General features: G+C 40.6%; 1 protein-coding gene across 1 annotated transcript in view; it reads right to left on the bottom strand.

The window, feature by feature from the left end:
* Positions 1 to 12,437, bottom strand: part of mapkapk2a (MAPK activated protein kinase 2a) — a 36,468-nt gene extending 24,031 nt beyond the window's left edge. Inside the window, exon 1 of the mRNA XM_085406252.1 lies at positions 11,655 to 12,437. Within this exon, the coding sequence (XP_085262378.1) occupies positions 11,655 to 11,900 (246 nt within the window). The 5' untranslated portion in view covers positions 11,901 to 12,437. The remainder of the gene's footprint in view (positions 1 to 11,654) is intronic.
* Positions 12,438 to 20,758: the final 8,321 nt, after the last annotated feature.

Below are 20,758 nucleotides of genomic sequence, written 5' to 3'. Positions count from 1 at the left end.
TACAGCAAGATGACTGCTTTCTTCCAAAACAGAAAATATAGTTATAATAATATATGATAGACCCACACAGAATAAATAAATTATAAAAGCCATTGGTGATGTATTAATTCCAGAAATCGCTACAGTTTCCAAAATATCTCTGCTCATTCTAAGCCCATATAGTCTAGAAGGCCTAAAGCCCTCTCAGCCTTGTTCTGCATTCCCTTTTATGGTTTTGTTAGTTTGTTAGTGTTCATCTAACATCATTTATTTGTCTTTATTTAAATAATATACAAACTGCAGCCAACTACAATCACATAACACTAAAGTATGTCACTAAAATAACCCTTCTGTCAACCAAACAGGCTTCACTGTAAACTTCACTTCCAGCTGGAACACAGTTCAGTCATAATGTATATCAAGCCTATATAAACAGGCACAATCCTCTGTGATCTAAAAAATAAATGTACCCGGCTAGATCCTACAGGTTTAAACCTCTAAAGTGCCTGCTGTATTCAACCTCTTTAGTTACTGTGAAGACACCACTGAAATTGCACAGCAAGGAGTCCTGACACTGAAGTCCATTTTTTACCACACATTAGAGAAAGAGAAAAAAAATGATAGCAGTAAAACTGAAAAACTGTGTAGCATTCTGGCATCAAGCAAGTCTAATGAATGCCTTATCCCATTAGGACTGTATGGAGGCATTTCATTTTCTTATCTGTGTCATCTAACAACTTCACAAATAAAACCCTTTGTGTTTCGATTAAAATGTGACGTTGAATTTAAGCGCTTCCAATAACCTGCTTGCTTGTCAGCATTAAAATGCAGGCATTGTAAGACAACACCTGCAATGCTTCACACCTTGTAAGGGTTCGCCTGTGTTACGACACTTTAAAGATAAACCAATTCGTGCCCGTTTTACGGTACAGCAGATGCATCCATTAGGTATTTTCCTATGGAGAGGTACTGTCAATGTATACAAACATGGGGGCAAATACCAGTTGGCTAAAAAGTGGGCCGAAATAGGGAAGGGTACAACAGGCTTCTCCTATTCCAGTGACCTCCAGAACGAAGCCTGTTGCTTCCATCAACAAACAAAATTTCAATTTGATAAGCAAAGACAGTGACTGCAGTGGACACAATTCATAGTTTTTAAACACTTGTTCTCACTTCTCTTTTTATGCTATAATTCGCCCTTTTCAACACCACAAGCACAAGTAGCCTGCGGACCCGGTTGCACCACATATTTTGAACACTGCCTCCAAGAAACGCTCAAACAAGGACACACAACACTGTCTCCCACAAAAGTTAAGAAGTCAAAGCTAGTGTTTCTGTGTGACAAACTATATTAAGCACAATACATCAGAAGGTTGCAACTGACTATTTAAGGGACTCTAGGGCTGCACGATTAATCGTTAGAAAAATCGCGATATCGATTCATACTTATGTGCGATCTCATTTCCAAATGACAACGATTTTTAAAAAAGACGACCACGATTGTACCGCATTTTGATCCGGGACGTAATCTGCATGAAAACAAGCGCTCACTCTTCCTGCTCAACAAATGACAAGGGCGGAGCCTTATACCACGTGATACAGAAGCTGGCTGCTAAAATTAGCAGGGAAAAAACAACGGAGAGCACGTCAGGGATGACGAGAAAGTGACAGGAGAAAATCAGTCCCGGTCAACCACCCAAGCATCAATAACGGGAACCTTATACAGCGCTTCCCTATACCCGTCGAACTCCCGCAGGCACAAAGAAATTACAGAGGCTATTACTTATCACCTGACCAAAGATATGGCTCCCATCAACACTGTACAAAACAAGGGATTTAGGAAAATGATCAACACCCTAGACAAACGCTACACAGTGCCGTCCCACAACTATTTTTCTATTGTTGCACCACCTGCTCTATACACGCAGTGTCGAGCAACGGTGGAGACGGAATTTCAAGCAGTACAACATTTTGCGGCAACAACAAAACGTGAGACATTTGTTGTTTTTATGTTTATTCATTGTTTTTATGTTCAGTCTCAACTGTTACGAAGTTGATGTGCAGTTAATAAGTGCAATAAATATTTATACTGGAAAAGAAAATCGTGAGAGAATCGTGATCTCAATTCTAAGCCAAAAAAATCGTGATTCTCATTTTATGCAAAATAGTGCAGCCCTAAGGGACTCCACTTCTTTATCACAGTATCTCTTGCATGCACAGCTGAATAATCATGACTTTTTCATCTGTATTATTACCATAAAACCTGGTTCAAGAAAACATTTTACAAGGTGACGCCACTGTGGGAGATGTCGGCAGAGTCCTGAGGGTGGGGGTGGTGGTTGGGGCTAGGGCTGGGTATCGTCCCTAATTTCTATAATCAATTTGACTCCGATTCACAGGGTCCCGATTCAATTCGTTTCCATTCCATTTTGATCCAGTCAGAAATATTATAATTATGATAATTTATCAGTACATATCCACATTTTTATATCTATGTATAAAAACAAAGCTGACACTTGTGAGACTTCATCAGAGGTGTAAGCATCACAGCAGATGCAAAGATTATATGACCGCCTTAAAGATATTCTGCAGTAGATCAAAAACGCAAGAAAACCATGAATCAACATGTGAAAATTACCCGATACGGCTGAAGTGAAGCAGAGCAAAGTTACAGAGGTTTTATTAGAGGCGCAGCTAAGAGTTTTGCAATTTGGCGTAATTTTCAAAAAAATTTGGCTTCTACCAGTCGGAGGTCATTTTTGAGAAGAAAAAACACAAAAATCAGCAGCCGACAGTGCTGTACACAACAGTTGACTGGTGCGTAATAAGCAAGCGAATAATGCAGAAAACAGATTTGAGATGGGAAACGGTTCTTGTACACAGAGAGAGAGAGAGAGAGAGCAGTGCAGGAAGTTTGATTTTATCGTGCTGGAAGCAGAAAGCAAAAGTAACAGGGAATTAATGACGATGTTTATCAAACATGAAACCTAGATTTGATCTTTTGCTGCTGGTTCAGTGATTTTGGTGAAAGACTGACAAAACCTGCAGCTTCACAATCTGTGACATCTCGGCTTTCAGCTCCTGTGTAGGGTGAACGATCCGCGCTTTGTGTTTACGTCTTCGTGCGGAATCCGTTTACCTGCGCTCATTTGCCGTTTTAGCTGTTCGGCAGTTGTTGAAATAGTTTTGTGAGCTTTAAACTGAGATTCTGGCGTTTCTGAAAAAATACATTTATATTTAAAAATCGATTCAGGATTTAATGAATCGATATTGCTTTATTCAATTCAAAATCGATTAGAATTGGAAAATCAATTTTTTTTAAACCAACTCCTAGTGGGGGCTCAGGGGTCTTATGGAAGAAATAAAAAGTAGCCTTTTACAATAATTATTACTGTTTGAGTCTATGAAATTAGACAGGCAGCTAACAAAGCCATCTGTCCAGATGCTAAAACATAAGAATATTTATGTGGAAGCATATTTATGTTGTCATTCAAACAGTGTACAAAGATTAGGTAAAATCTTCACTAACTTTCCTGTAGCTGTGATACATAAACAGCAAATCCCCCCAACTTCTGTCTCCGGTTAGGAGAGAGAACAAGTGTTCTGTGCAAACGTTATCTTTCATCACTGCTATTTGTTCTTCCATTTTAGGGGCTTCTTTGCAGCAACATGTCTTCTAATCCAATTTTTCAATTGCATTTTATCAGTGAGGTCCTAACAACAGTTTTGACTTTGTACTATCAACAATATAATATTAATTAAGCCATCTGTCACTTTCTGCAGCTATTTCTGGCAAATATTTTTAAATATACAAGTTCATATCAGGGGAAGGACTGCTTTGCTGATGGAAATTCGGGGTTGGCAACATGACCAAAAAGGGAAAATCTACATGGCACCCCATATCTTAGGTTATGAGCCGCAAAGTGCTGCCAGTTGTAATGTGCCTTGGCAGAGATTTTGTAGGTCTCTGAAACTAATACATATTCCCCCATTTGGCGTTTTGATGATGGTGTACAGTACTGTTGAATATGCAACTCCAAAATTTCCAATAGGACTTCAGTTGGGTTGAGATCTAGTGTCTGACAATGTAATTTTCATCAACCACTTAGTGACTCCCCACCTTGTGCATTGTCGCCCTCGGAGGGACTCAAATCAGGATGAAAATATTTCATTGTAAGATAAAAGTGATTCCTCAGAAACTCTTTGTACTGATGTGCACCAACACCTAAAATTATAAGGCTGCGAGGTCACCTGAATTTAGGAGACAAGTGTTCAGATTTTATAACTTCAGTCATTTTAGTGAACCTAATGTGTGCAGTTAAGAAATTTGTTGTGTTGTGATTAAAAGGATAAAAATGATCCACTGTTGACAGCCTCTTGGACACGATCTCGAGTCTGACGATAACAAACGCTAAAGAAAAACCCCATATTGGCCCCTAAAAAGTTGATTGCATTAGCAGATGCAGTATGACTTAGGCGCTGTGGATGTGCATGGACAATGGGGTAGTGGTAGATGCAAAAGACAGGGTTTATTATTGCCCGGTAATAAACACACCCATACCACACCATAATTACTAAGGGCTAACCCCTCCCACGTGAACCAGTCTAAAATTAAATGACCCTACCACCCACCTTCAAACCAAAACTGTTGCTCCACATGATTACACTCAGACGTCAACAACCTTTACAGCTGGCATATCAAATGAGATGTGATAATACTGCGTGCCATAAAACATTCTCAATGTAGCGGCAGTAAAAAGAAAAAGAGATAAAAAACATCTAAAAAGGATGCATTCAAGCCACTATATCCAACAGAAGAAAAAGACATCTAAATAGTCAGCTTGTACACAGTAACAAAAAAGAAAAACACCAAACTGCAGCATCTTTGTCATTCAAGCAATCACATGACCCAACCTCCCTTAAGTTTTGCATAAGGTCCATGTTTTTCAATCGGGCATTTACAGCATTGAACACAGTAACAAAATAGCAAAATTTCCCAGCACCTAGACCAGAATAATGAACACTCAGGACTGAAGGAATCGGGCAAAGTAAATTATAGCGCATGCAGGTAGGAGGAGGAGGGGGGGGGGGGGGGATTCCTTTTGGCGTCTTATGTGTATCAACTTCACTTAGTTCAGACTTGTATATTTAGTTGGAGAGATGCCACAAAACAGGGTTTGCTCAGTGTGATTCATTTTAGATTCAGACAACTCTCAACACAGGAATGCTTGAAGATTCAAAACAATTATATTAATGTGCAATAATGGCAACTACTCAACTTCACCAAGTGACCAGAGTCAGGAGATGCAGCAGCAGTTGCTTTATTTATTATACCTCATATTGGATTAGGATCATAGTCACAGTTTGAGAATTAAAATTTTAGGGTTTTTTGAAGTGTTATGGAAACAATATTCTTATTCTTACAATTTTATCTTATTCTTATATTGTTTCTAGGTGAAACACGGTTCTGGAACCTGTCTTTGGGAGCTCGGGGTGCCATGTTTAAAGGATCCCTGAGTGGACTGTCCTGAACGCCCTGATTCACAGAAACTTGGATGAAGCGTTAGTGTTAAGCAAACAATTTCTCATTTCAAGTCATTTAAACTGATACCTACTTCTAAACCCAACCCAGCAGTTAATTTTCTGCAAGGCAGACAGTGTTCAGGAGTCTGCCTGTACCTCTGGATCAGTTTACTTACTAGACCAGGGGTATTAAACTAAAATTTGAGGAGGTCCAGTTGGAGAAAATCTTCTCAAGCAGAGGTCCGGGACATCATAATGTCTAACTTACGTTATGATTGTGATAGAGAAGCAACCTTTTTTTTTTTTTTTTTTTTTTTTATATCTGAACGTATGAACAATAGACTGTCAATGAAAATACAAGTTAAAACATTTCAACAAAATTTATTGTTAACACTGAAACACACAGTAGGCCTACATTAGAAATAGGGCTGCTGTTTAAAATGAATTAGAGAAAATAAATAAAATGGCTAAATTGTGCATCTTAAAACAAAGTGCTTAATTTCAGAAAAAAAAAGTTTCCCTTTTTCTTTACATTTTACATCTCGACTAAACAGTCTCAATACATTTTCAACAGATAACCTCAAAACATTTTAACAATTTTACAGTTTCTCTTTCTTTCCCCCTTATATTCCACGTCCCAACTTTCTGTTGTTCAGTGAGAGAACTGAGCTTTAGTTCGCTCTACTAGGATTTTAAATCTGGGCTGGAATGGTGTCAGGGCCATTCTCATACACATGTGTAGGTGCTCATTGGTGATCCTGGAACGATATTTAGTTTTTATTATGTTCATTTTGGAGAAAGCTGCCTCACAGCTGTATGTGGAGCCAAACATGGCAGGTTCAGTTCTTCCAAACTGCTCTTTCAGGGCCACATCTGCTTGGAGATCAATTAGTTGCATTTGAAGAGGCCCAGCATTTGCCCACTTGAAGTGCTGTGTGACTTCCTTTGAGAACCCTCTGACATCAGTGATGGCAAATGGGTTCTTTATGAACATGGTGAGCTGCTGTCCAAAGCTGAAGCTATCAAAACGTTTGCTGAAGTTTTCAATCAGCTTATCAACAAAGTCAACAAAAGAGGACACATCTCTCTGTCCCTGAACCTGTTCCTTCACTGTTGGGAAGTGTGCATAGTCTCCTTGCAGGTCTTCTTTGAACACTTCAAGTTTCCTCTGAAAGCAGCGGACAGCTGTCATCAGTTCACAAATTGAATTGTCCTTGCCCTGCAGCTTCAAATTCAGTTCATTCAGGTGTGAAGTGATATCAACCAAAAAGGCCACAATATCCATGTTTTTCCCATCATTTAAAAAGAGAGAAAAGTTTGTTGCTTTTTGACTTTCCAGCTCTTCCAAGAAAGCTGCTACTTCACTTCTGATGGACCAAAATCGCTCCAATGCCCTGCCTTTGCTAAGCCATCTCACATTGTTGTGAAGCAGAAGATCATCAGCGTGTGCATCAACTTCTCTGAGAAATTCCCTGAGCATGCGATGCTGACAAGAAGAAGATGCCCTGAGAAAATTAATCATTTTCATCATTGTTTTCATCACCTCAGCATACTCGTCTGACAGGGTGGAGCATAACACTGACTGATGAATAATGCAATGATAAGAGATTAGCTCGGGATTGTCCTCTTTCATTCTTGCTACAGCTCCTTTCTCTCTCCCCATCATAGCAGGGGCTCCATCTGTGGTTATTGAAACCACTTGGTTTGGCTCTATTCCTCGCTTTGTTAACATTTCCTTAATGGCCAGGTAAATATCCTCTCCTCTTGTAGTGCTGTGAAGGGAAGTTACACCTAGCAGGTCTTCACAGAACTCTTTCTTATCATTGTTGAAGAACCTTACATAAACTAACAGCTGAGCATTGTCAGACACATCAGTGGACTCATCTACAGCCAAGCCTACACATGGTGTCTTATGAATAGCTTCTTCCAGCTGGGATAGCACATCCTGAGCTAATAATTCACTTCTCTTTGTGGCTGTTGATGCTGACATAGGTATTTGCTTTATTTTGTCATGAAGCTCTTCTTTTTGTTTACCCTCAAGTAATGTTTCTGCTACTGCACTCATGTACTCTTTGACAACACCTGCATCTGCAAAGGGCTTTTTGTGTTGACCTAAAATCCAAGCAACTCTGAGGGAACATTCATGAGCACGTTGTTGGGCGGTGAAAGAACTGGTTAAGATCCTTGTGGACTGATCATATTGGGCTCTGAGACTGCAAATTTTCTGGGACCTGAGTTCAGACTTGGGTGGGTATGATTGTTCAAAAGCTTTGTGCTTTGTCTCATAGTGGCGTTTGACATTGCCACTTTTAATCAGTGCCACCGTTTCTGAACATATGAGACACACTGGTTTGCTGCTTGCGGCCGGAAGAATGAACATATATGCGTCAGTCCATTCAGTCTTGAAAGTTCTATTTTCGGTGTCTACTTTTCTCTTTTTTGAAAGCGCCATAGTTGTTTTACCTCTTGTGACTCCCGCTCACGTCTTGTCTCACTGTATCGTTAATCGTCTCGCTTGTCATTCACCTCTCACCATGTCTTTCCTCTGTCTGTCTGTGTCTGCACTCAGAGTTGCGATCGCCTTCAATGCGCAGATGTGATTGGCTAAGTAGTGTCACGTGGGTGGCGTAACTCGCACACAATTGGTTAGTATGTTCCCTGGTCTAATACAGCATGTTCCCTGGTCTAATACAATGTAAGGTTACTGCTTAAAATTGAATCGCCCCGTCAAAATTAAATATAATTTAATATTTTGTTAACTATAGGTCCGGGTCCATATAGGATGGCGACTGGGTCCGGACTCGGACCCCGGTCCGCCTGTTAGTGACCCCTGTACTAGACTGATGACAACCTGGGCTGCTGTGTAAAGAAAAAAGGAATATTTTTGCATGAACCACATTCTACACTTTGCTAGCATTTGTGAACAAACAGAGGGGCTAGTCATTAATGCATCCAATTTAACAAGTATCTGTCACCTTAACTAAACAAAGTTGGTAAAAAAAAAAAAAAAGCTCCTTTGCCATCTAATGGGGTGTTCCAGTGTTAGAGACTATGAATAGTCTGTAGTGGCTTAATGGATTGATTCAGGAGTTTATTGCTCAGGGTTGAGTCCATTTCTCAGTTGAGGGGTGTGACCAGATGGAAGTCTAAGATCCTTACAGTTGCAAAGAAATTTTTCAGTAACAGCATTTAATAAAGATTTGTTAAAAATGCTGGTAAATACCTCTGCTAGTTTGGTATTTGGTATTCTAATGTCAGAATTAAGGATGTCAGAATTAGTTGAACCACATCTAGTGATGTGTCAAAACATGTCATTAAGGATACAGGAGAGGTATTCAGATACTGTCTCTAAAGGGCAAGGACCTAATGTAAAAAAGCAGTTAGAGATTCAAAGATGTTATGACCCCAATGGCCACTAACCTGGGCTGCAGCTCTGACAGACAGATGCCACCCCCTTTCTGTCTGTTAATTTTTCTTTGAAGGGAAGTTGCAAACAAGCAAGGGGAAAAGTAAACAGATGACAGCCGGCTAGCATGGCTGTCACCCCCCCCAAAAAAAGAAGTGGCCGTTTGTCAGGGTGTGAATGCTAGGATAAAAGAAGGCCACTGCTGCTGCTAGCACTGCTACGTTTGGTTAGCTAAATTCTACGAACACTGATGTTGTTTTTTGTGTAGCCATTTCCCTTGTTGCTAGGTTTCAAAAAAATTGTGGTTTTGATTTTTTGTGAAGGAGCTGCTCTCATGATTCACTGAGTGACAACAATAACTGGCCAATCAGTGGCATGGAGTCTGTTGACCTCACATTTTTGGATTATTTCAGATCACTTGGAACCTTGGCCAAGTAGGTATCTGGTGCCAGGTACTACCACATACTGGAAAACCCTACAAAATGGAGTTGAGTCGAGCCAAGCAGGTACTAGGCACTAGTGGAAAAGGTCTATTAGTCGCCAGAAACATCCCTAGTTTTGGTACTGAGGAAATTAAGAAAATAGATTTATTATTACAACATAAAATTATTTTACAATGATGTAAACAAAATTATTTCATTACCGATTCCCAAGTCTCCCTCTCACAGCCTGTCATTTATCCCTCTTAAGCAATTATCTTATAAGGCAGATGTGCAAAATATCTTTCAGTTTTGGATCATTTTAACTGACACCGGAAATGGATTTAATTATATTCATATTCCAAGATGTTATGTTAACCTAACCACTGCTTTGTCACTACTTTTCTAGAAAGTTTACACTAAAATGAATTACTCACTTATGAGACAGAATCTAGCTAACACTAGTTAGTTACCAGCTGCAGTTCATATATCTTTTCTTTACTTCTTTTGAGAAAGAATTTATATATATGTGGTCTGAAACTGATGGAAAATTGACAATATTTGCAAATGTGATTTTACCCTCCAGGACACATTCAGTCACAACCTAATAAGACTAAGATTTAATAAAAGAATGACCCAATATATTAAATCATACTTGGAGAAAAGTTCTCTACTCCCTCAGCCTTAAGCGCTCAAAAATCCTGGAAACAAATTAAGAAGTACAGAATTTCAGCCCACTTCTGTGTAATCTGTCGACCTTTAGCTTGGAAATTTTTTCACAGGGTGAACATAAAACTGATTTTTAATCGAGTGGCACCCATTTTACATGAATTACTGAGCAACTGCAACAATAATCATGGGAGCCTTTTGCCAACTTCCTTTCAGCTTTGCACTTCTATTGGATATTAAATACTGCTTTACTAGAAATGTTTTACACTTCACTGTGAACTGAGTCCACTTCCACTTTAAAAACGACAACTATATTCACATAAAAGGCAACTATAGTTTTACATGCAGCGCTATCAATGTATAAGGCCCCTGCTCACACAAAACAGCTGAGAAGACAATTGAAAAGGCCTGAAAGTTCAACATGACTTTCTAAGTTTATACTTGTTACAAGTGTTTTAACAACAAACAAAAACATGGCTGATTGACGGTTGCGTGGGAGCTTGTGTGAATTTGCTGTTTAACACACACACACACACACACACACACACACACACACACACACACACACACCTGTTTTTTCAGGTTTTAGATTTGTATTTTTCGTTTTGTCTTTCCCTGACTCATTCACTTGTAGAAGATTTTGTGCAACAGTTATGTATGCTGACAATCTTAAGATTACACTCTCTATCATAATGATGGGGGGGAAGCCTTCAGTGATATTTAGCCTCACTGGATAACATTTCAGTTACTTGTGTGTTTATAACTGTTGTGACGTTTGTCCTTTATCAATCATTGACCAATACAGAAAATGATCTCTTAAGAGGTAGATCCTGATACTGCAGTGTCACTTTACAGCCACAACCCTAATAACCACCAGCCCCAACCCATACGTATGACATTCTTACCTTGTTACTCTACGTGGTGAAAGTGGGTGACAAATAAAACAATGACAATGTGAAATCAAAAAAAAAAAACCAACCCAAAAAAAAAAAAAAAAACAAAAAAAAAAAAAAAAACGCACACAACTGAGAAAAAGCTTTAACATCACATAGCAACCTCCAGTCACAAGAAGCAGCACTGCACACTTGAACTAGAGATACCTGTTGTGTATCAATTCATTATTTGCTTATAAGTTACTCTAGGTTCACTGTGCACCAGCTTATTATGATGAAGTTACATGTTCTAATAATAGGAGTTAAAAATCACCCGTTGGACAACATCGGGACATGTTTTAGGGTAAGAAATTATTGCCAAAGGTGATCAAAAATTTAATTCGTGGATACACTTTTACCAACATTGCCACATCAATGAAAAGGAAGACAAAAAAAACCAGAAATTTGGTGCTCTGTAAAATGTAAGCACGCTGAAAGTCGAATTTCCTGAAAGTTTGAGGTCTTGATATGTTTTATCTAAACAGCAGGCTGCTAGCTAAATTTAATACTTTGCAGGACAACAAACAAGGAGAAATATGCCTAAATAATAAGTCTAAAAATGACACTGTGGGATGAAAATGAACTGCTCTGATTGACTCTGTTTGCCTATTAAAGCGTCCAGTGGTGTAGAATTGAACTTTAAAAGTCTTCATTGCAAAATAGTGACCACTGCATGAACTCATAGCTGGACAAAATTGTGTTGCTTTCATTACAGATATGACCTACCTTTAGGGCATACTTGTCGCCAGTGCTCTTCTGTACTATTTCGAGCACTTTTCCATTGATTCCCAACCCCAACACCTGGCTGGTCACCTTGTATTCGTCAGTGATTGCGTTCTTCCTGATCTGTAAGGTGGGTCTGGGCTGGAAGGAGTGGAACTGGCCCGAAGGGTTCTGTTGCCCGGCTGGGTTCTGCTGCCCCGCCGGGTTGGGAAACAGTGGTTGGTTCTGTGAGTTTGATAGCATGTTCATAGTTCGGGGCTGAGAGGTAAGCAGCCTCCCCTCAACAATACTGTTCTCAATACAGAGACCGAGTCTTCCTGAGTTAGCTGGCCTCTGACAAACTGCTCACCGCGTCGCGTCCAGGCCCGAGGAAAATCTGGCAGTAGTTCTAACGATACGGGTTCACAAAGTCGCTCGGTTAGCCGGTAAAAAGCCAAGTTAGCTAGCTAGCTATTAGCATCGTAGCTCGAGTCTTTTCTGTGATTCTCAGCTAACAACTCAGCTATCGGTTAGCTTATCCATCTCCGGTGGTGTCCGCCGTCCACCGGTTTCCTCAAAGAAAGCTTCAGGAACTTTTCTAAAACATCCTCTAAGGCGGCAACAGTGGCAGAGTTTTTTTTTCCAGTCGATACCGTGAAACCTCTCGAGGGAAGTAAAAACAAAAATAACAGAAACACTTCACGAAAGACAGGCAACACAGGGAGAAAAAACTCCGATAGCAATAGCACGACAAACACACTTCACTTTCCAACGGACAGACACCCAGCAGGTTTAGCTTCTGACGTCATATGGCCGGGGCTTTTTTTCGGCGCTTAAAGGAGAAGTGCGCCAGAGGAAACGACTGGATTCATACAACAGACTGGAGCGTCGGCCAGGAGAGGGCACACGCACAGGCGTTTACAAGAACAGAGACTTACTTTGCCAAAAGATAATCTAAGAGTAGCCTGCATTTTTATTGTGCGTTTCCTGTGTGACAGTATGAAGCGTTACGCAGGTTTTAATTGCCAGTCTTTCAGGCAAGAGACCCCCCCTCCAGAGTTTATTAGCAGTCTAACAGGGACGAAAATAGACACACTAATCTCTGACCAGAAGGACCAAAGTGCTATAGGTGACCTCAGCGCTAGAGCTTTTGTGCCTTTAAGTCTGCTGTTCCTACTTTCACATTGATTTGTTTTGAGAAAGGTACGATATTGGCGAATTAGAACCCAGATCTGCATGAAAGTATTGAAGTTACAGAGCAACCAGGATTGTACACACACATACATACACACACACACACACACACACACCTTGCTTTGTCTTTTTTCTGTATGTATGTCAAAGGGCAGCAATATATAAAATATTTTCCATGCAACTACTAATATTGTAACTGTCAAAAAATGAAACCTTATTAATTAGCCTAAAAGCAGCATTGAATGCTAACAATAGCCTGTGCAATCACTTTAATACCTATCATTTTTACATTCTAGTTATTAAATGAAAACTTCCTCAAGGATATAAAATTTCCACTTTCAACACAAGATACAGATATAACATGGTGTTTTGGTCCGTACGTTTTAATTAAACTGTGGTACCTTTACAGTAGGCTGTCTCTGAGCCTAAATCACTGCAGCATTGTTGCATTTCAGAGGGATACATTGTGTTGCTAATCTGCAAGGGAATAAGACAGCACAATAACTGTGGAAAAGAAATGATTACAAAAAATGTTAGGATAGGGGAAGGCTTATGGTAACCAGCATGACTGAGGAGGAAACTGAGCAGATGGGCCTCTGCAGGTCAGTCTGTGTAGGTTCTCAGTTGTCCATGTCAAGGTAGTCTTAACAGCTTTTTTTTTAAAAAGGAAGCTGGACTTCTTTAAGTTAGTGGAAACATCATCTAAGAGGCTGTGCATTTTTTCACACCTTGGCTCATGTGAGAATTCAATTACTTCCAAAGGAGAGAAATCCCACTAGGCGCTAGGGGTTAAATACCTGGGTCTCTCCATCCTTTATTTTCAGAACTGAAGACGCTTCTTAGATGAGAGGTGACGCGTCTTCACAAACCTAAAGATGTCCACTTTCCTTCTTTCCCAGACTTTGAGGTGTATTCTTCATGTGTCCTTGAAACTAAAATAGTGGTCGTTGAGCAACTTTTAAAGCATCACTCTGCTCTGAAGTTCTGAAACAAGTGGAAGTGTGTTGAGGATATTCCATGCTTACATTCAGCTGTTCTGGTGAGTTCACTGATGCACTTAAGCACCTGGAGAAAAGGTCTCCTCTTTGTCTCCTGTTTGGCCTCTGAAATATTAAAAAGATAAAGTGTATGAGTGCAAGCAGTTTTTTTTTTTGTTGTTGTTGTTGTTTTGTTTTGGGAGGGGGGGGGGGTTGTTCCAAAGGAACAGCAAAGTGACTTTAGCCAAATCCTGTCAAAATTGGTTCCCTTTTCAAGTTAATATGGTGTAGTACTGGCCTTGGCACAATAACAATGAGCCTGCAATTTGAACAAAAAACAAACAAACAAAAAACGTGCAGAAATAGATGAGCACATTATTTCTGTTTATTTTTCTGCCACTTTAATTTCTTACTACAGTGTCAAGCACTTGGTCCGGAACTAATGGCGGTAGAGAAGCTATAAATTGAATGCAGCGCCTCTTTTTTACCAGGAGATGGCAGACAAGTCTTAACGAAACGCCTTCCTCAGAGCATATTAATATAGGGTTTTTAATCTCACTGAAGAAGAATATGAACAGTGTATAGTGTACAATGTGGGTCACATTAAAATGTTTTAATATTTGTTTATTTTTTAACTTTTTCAAAATGTTAACAGTGATCTGAAGAGCTTGCAATGCTTTTTCCATTGAAATGCTTTGGTATGTAGTTGTGTAGTTCAAATGGTAATTAGCCAAATCTAAAAACAATCTGAAAAATCAGTTTGGAACGCCATCTTCCAACAATGTATATGCTTTGGTTTCCTTTTGTGCAAAGTATTGTTTATTTCAATCATGCTGCACCGGCTCTGAAGATTTCAACTTAAAAAGTACCTTTTAATAAAAATTGGACTGTTATTGAACACAAACATTATTGCAGCATTCATATGTAGTATACAAAAACTTCATGTGGTCATTCTCATTGTGCTTCCAACAGTCACAGGTCAGTTTGGTTAACTTTCTGTCTGTGAGTGGGATAGATTTCACCTGAAAGTGTTGCTGAATGAAATCAAAGTCTATTTCACTGCCATCAGAAATGAGAGAATACAACTAAGATATGTTTAATGTGTGAAATCAAGATTTTAAAGGTTTATCCAAAGTAGTGCCACATTATTAAAAACCTTAAATGGAAATACACATACACTCATCTGCCAGTAATTGGCTCACAATTATGTAGAAACGCCGCGTTTTATTCTAGTGACATATGCTCACTGACCACAACTCTTATTGGTGGCAATCATGCTGGTCTGAATATTTCAGAAACTGATGATATACTGAGATTTTCCCAGTAATCTTCTCTAGGGTTTACAGGAAAAAGTCTGAAAAGGTGAAAATATCCAGTGAGGCAGTTCTCTGGACAAAAAAGTGTGTCTCGTTGATGTCAGACGTCAGAGGCAAATGGTGAGCATATTTTGAGCTGATAGGAAGACTAACAGTAACTCATTACAGTCAAGGTATGCAGAAGAGCATCTGTGTAATAGCAGCAGAAGACCACACAGAGTGTCACTCCTGTTAGCTAATAACAGGAAACTGAGGCTACAATTTTACGCAGGTTCATAATAAAAGATTGGAAAAACACTGGCAGCATTCGCAATAATCTCAGTCCAGAGCACCTTCACTACAGAAGAACAGGACAAAGAACTGTGATGCTATCATGTCAATATGGACCCAGATCTCTCAATAGGTTTCTAGCATGAATCTTTGCCACAAAAATAGGACTTTTATCACAGATCAAGATCCAAAAATGGTAGCTCCTATAAGCTTCACCATACAGACTTAAATGGTGGCCAAGCTCTGCCAAAGCTGATTTTATATACTACCTGGACACAGCAGAAGAAATGATACAGCTGTTTTAACCAACTGCTTCCTATTACAAGTAAGCTAATATGCCAGGGATAAAGGACATCTTACAAGCTTCATAAATTTCCAACCAACAGAAATTTTCTCTGGCATGGTGTACAGGCACATCTCTGTCTTTATGCCTCTTTATCCACAGTTATGTAAGAGAAGCACATCACATGTCCTGACGGACCACCTATATATATGTATGCAGAGAGTACATCTTATAAAACACTTTTGCACAAGCACGTGAACACACATACAGACTCCATATACCACATGCGGAATATTTGAGTGAAGGCTCTGAAAATGGAAACGCTCGCCTGAGCTTTTGACAGCTTTGTACTGATGAATTAACACAGTCTCCTTACATAACTCGTGGAGTACTTATAGTGTCTACCCAGACACTGGTCTGACCTGTTTATAACAATATTCACCTAGGGTTTAGTGTCCTGGCTCCAACCTTTCTTCATTATCAAAGCAACCTGAGTGACTATATGACACCAACTAAACATAGAAGATTTCTATCCATGGGTTATGCAGCAGTGTCCCAAAGTTTATCCTGTTCTACAAGAATCAGGAATGCGTGGCCGGTGCACAGGGCTGCACAGTTTGGCATGTTGACATTTTCCTTTTCTCCACTCTTTCCCAGAATGCTCCCTAGACACTCTCTCCTGTTTCACAGCACCTCTTTTAACTTCCTGACAGGGGCAGGAGGTGCATCTCCTTTCGTATTTCCTGCACCCCTCTCTGTTCTTCATTAGAGTGCATAAGTCAAAGCAAGTTTGGATCAGTTATTTCAGGCTGGCTAGAACCCATCTTTCTCAGAATAATCCTCCGCGCAGGGCTGAAACTCTAGCCGACTCTTGATATAGACCCATGGTCAGCACTGGCTCTGATATAGGATTCTAGCACCCGAACACTTCCAACCCTCCTGCCCAACATGGGACCCGATGAACCTGCTCACCCCACTGATGCACTCAAACACACACAATCAGACACACACCCGTTATAATGCCCTCTTATGATCTTTGTCTCCCACCAACTTTGGCTCTTTTCTCTTTGACTCTCATTTCTCTGTAATTGTTATGTGAAACAACAAGAACCCATAAATTAATGTTTTCCCATTTTACTCTGATTTAGCTGCATCTGTTTGCATGCAGTCTGATTTCACTTAGCCAAAAAACAATAATCTGTAGAATCTTCAACTAGAAATTCAGTTATTTCCATGCTTATGGTCTGGTTTTTCAGAAAGCCAATAATAAAATGCTCTCTCCTCAGGAGATCTGGTTTCTCTGTTCTAGTTTTGTTAGAAACAGATATACAGTAGCTTTTAAAGACAGTGCATTACTAAAATTTCCCTTTCTCTAGCCTCCTTTCTCACGGTATCCCTCTCTTTCTCATGTTCTCAAACATAGTAGGTTGTAAATATCACAACGATAAGTCATAGTCACTAGCTATGAGGCAGTCCAGTCATGTGGCTTGTGGTGGAGTGATACAGCGTGTGCAAAGACACGTGCAGTCTCACTACATACATTTCTGGAATATGTCATGGTCTGTAGATGATAGTGTAAGCGTGAGTTAATTCGTGAGTTGGTGTGCAAGTGTGCTAACGGAAGTGAAAATAATTCATCTCATAAAGTAGTACAAGTTCTTTCACAATATTCTCATGGAGCACGTTTGTGTAGAGAGTTTACACACTCACTTAACCAAGAGGAGACACAAATCGGTGGGTTTACATTAGAAAGGGCATCCGGTGTAAAATCTGCCAAATCAAACATACCAATCATCAAGAATGAGACTTCCATATTGGGTCAGTGCGGCCTATGTTAAGAATGAACAAGGTCCTCATTCTGTTCTAGTATTGGCCGAAGACAAAGGAAGAGGAATGGGGGAGGCATGTTTGAAGCCAACTAGAGGGAAGGAAGAAGAGATGGTTGAAGTGGTAGAGAGTGTCCCCAGGGGAAGAGAGTGGTGATTGGAACAGATGTAAGCTGATATATATTCAAAAAAGAAGGTGGCAAAGAACAGTGGGATAGTTAGGGAGATGAAGAAAGTAGAAAGTGTAGTATCAGGTAAATGTTAAGAGGTAGGAACGTTTCTGCTGGGTTGTTGTGGGGGGATGAAAAATAATAAAGGACACTCATTGGAGTAATGGCCCGTCTCGTGTCTGTGAGTCATGCCTCCAGTCAAATAACATCCATAACCTCAACTAACGGAACATGGTGTCAGAAGACAACTGGAAACGTTAGTTGGGTATAAGCGAAAGGTTTCGGCGTCGGTGCCAGGTTAAAGGTCAGCCATAGAGGAGCTGCGCGAAAAGAGACGTGACGTCATGAGTCAGTTTCAAGTCACCCCGCCGGAGACATTCACTTTTAGGTCCGACGACTGGACCAAATGGATAAAGCGTTTTGACAGATTTCGCATCGCGTCTGACTTGGAGACGCAAGCGGACGAAAATCAAGTGAACGCCCTTATCTACACTATGGGCGAGGAGGCAGGTATCCCTGCACCTGACTCCCGAAGAGGCGAGCAATTATGAGACCGTTAAAAGGAGGTTGGATGCTCACTTCGTAGCCCGAAGAAACATCATATTAAAGCGTGCGGGTCTAATCTGATTTCTTGGTTATATCCCAGCATCACATCCTATTTAGTAGGGGGGTGTAGTATCAGGTAAATGTTAAGAGGTAGGAACGTTTCTGCTGGGTTGTTGTGGGGGGGATGAAAAATAATAAAGGACACTGTGTCTGTGAAGGTTCTCAGTCATCCAGGTCATCGTAGTCAAAGGACACTCATTGGAGTAATGGTGCGTCTCGTGTGTTTTTGAGTTTTGCGTCCAGTCAAATAACACCCATAACCTCAAATAACGGAACAGAAAGAAAGAACAAAGGTGGTATGCTGATAAAGCTGATAGGCATAATTTGAAGATATGGGAACGTGTTGATGAAGCTAGGGTAAGAAACTATCAGTGAGAGTGACAATCGGTGAGCTTCATGCTTTGAAAGGACACTCCAGATGTGCTTTTTGCTTTCAGAGTGTTGATGGAGATGTATAGAGAACATCAGAAGAAGTCGCACTGTGTCTTTCTGGATCTAGAAAAAGCCAATGGCAGGATGCCAAGAGATAAACTGTGGTACTGCGTGAAGGTGTCAGGAGTCACAGAGAAGTATGTGATATTTGAGGACACGGTGTTGAGGTGTGCAGGAGTGACAGATGGGTTCAAAGTGGAGGTGGGATTAAATCAGGGACTGGTTCTGAGCCCCTTGTTTGCAGTGGTGGTGATGGACAAGCTGGCAGATGAGGTCAAGCAGGAGTCTCCGTGGACTATGATATTTGCAGATAACATTATGATCTGTAGTGAGAGTAGGCAGCAGGTGGAAAAGAGCCTGGGGAGGTGGAGGTATGCTTTGGAGAAAAGAGGAATGAAAGTCAGCAGAGGCAGGTCAGAATACATGTGTGTGGATGAGAGGAAGAGAGGTACAGTATAAGACTGAAGCTGCAAGGATAAGAGGTAGTGAAAGCAGATGAAATTAAATATCTGGGGTCAACCATCTAAAGCATAGGTGTTAAACTCTGGCCCGCGGGCCAAATTTGGCCCACAGCCTAATTACATTTGGCCCGCGAAGCCATACCAAATTACTATTAGAGCTGGCCTACTGGTATTATACAGCTAATATATATATTGTTTAGTATATAGCATCAAGAGTGAAAGTGAAGGTTTACAAGGTAGTAGTGAGAGCGGCTCTGCTGTACAGTTTGGAGATGGTGCACTGACAAAGAGAAAGGAAGCTGAGATGGAGGTGGCAGATCTGAAGATGTTAAGGGTTTCACTGGGAGTGACTTAGTGCGTTAGAGAGGCAAGGCTGAGATGGTTTGGACATGTGCAGAGGAGGGACAGTGGATGCACTGAACTAATGATGCTAAAGATGGAGCTGCCAGGCAGGAGGGAAAAGAAGAAGACCTTAGAAGAGTAGTAAAGGAGGACATGCAAAGGGTTGACATGACAGAGGAGCATACGGTGAGATGGAGGCAGATGATCTGCTGTGGCAAACGCTAAAGGGAGCAGATGAAAGAATAAAACATAAAAGCCCTCATGACAAAGACCAAACATTAAACTCACTTCTCTCTCTCTCCCTCTAACACACACTTATGGTACATACCTGTGGAACTAAAGACAAAAAAGGAATGCGTTAAGCATAGACTGACATTGACCTGCACAACGCTATAGAAATGCTGTATGCACATGCATCCAGACACAAAGGAAAACCATGTACGGCTTATTTTCCATGCAGTAGTTGGCCTCTTCTATAGCGCCGCAGGAAGCATGTGACCGTCACTGGAATCCCCCTTTCATAAGAGAACAGAGACTATATCACAGAGGTCCCTGCAGAGGCACGAGAGCCCTCATGGTCACATAGTCTGGCCTTTTTCAAACTGGTCCTCTGTGGAGCTGAGGAGGGATATTTTTAAGCTGGTAAAAGAAATAAGCAGATGAACAAGATTTCCTTCTTTCTTTCTTTTCTCTTTCATGGATAGAAGGACAACAACTTGTGGGTTTCATGTGTGACCAATTGCTCTCACGTTTTAGTCACATGAACATTCCTGTCCCCCTCTGCCCCCCCGACCCCCCGACCAATAAACAAGAGACTGTTTGATGATAGGACATGATTATTTAGCCTACTTCTGCTGCCAGCTCCTCTTTTGCCCTGCTCAGCTGTAAAGAATGCCCTAATTTCAGTTCCACCCTACTAACAACCAGCCTCACACGCCCCCTTTTCCTTTTCATTTTACAGCTTTGGCCATCTCTTGTTTCTTTCTCACTTTTGGGCACACACACAGATATGCAGGTCTGATTCTGCTGACCCAGTGACATGTGGCTGCAGGATGCTCCAGTTATTTTGCACAGAGAGTTTCTGCATTTATTGGTCCACTGGCATAAGGCCCACTTCCAACCAGACACAACAATTCCATGCTGCTTTTTTCCCCAATGATTCACTCCTGTCCACTGACCCAGTCTTGGAAAGAAGATACACTCTCACACTCACTCAGTTATTGCTGGTAGTTAAATCTGTCTGATACGACC

This window comes from Rhamphochromis longiceps, linkage group LG5 (genome assembly GCF_057381845.1).
Source record: "Rhamphochromis longiceps isolate RC_006_pf linkage group LG5, R_longiceps_female_GT1.1, whole genome shotgun sequence".
NCBI classification, from domain to species: Eukaryota; Metazoa; Chordata; class Actinopteri; order Cichliformes; family Cichlidae; genus Rhamphochromis; species Rhamphochromis longiceps.
Note: the sequence above shows the minus strand (reverse complement) of the source record. Positions and strands in the feature narration are given on the sequence as shown.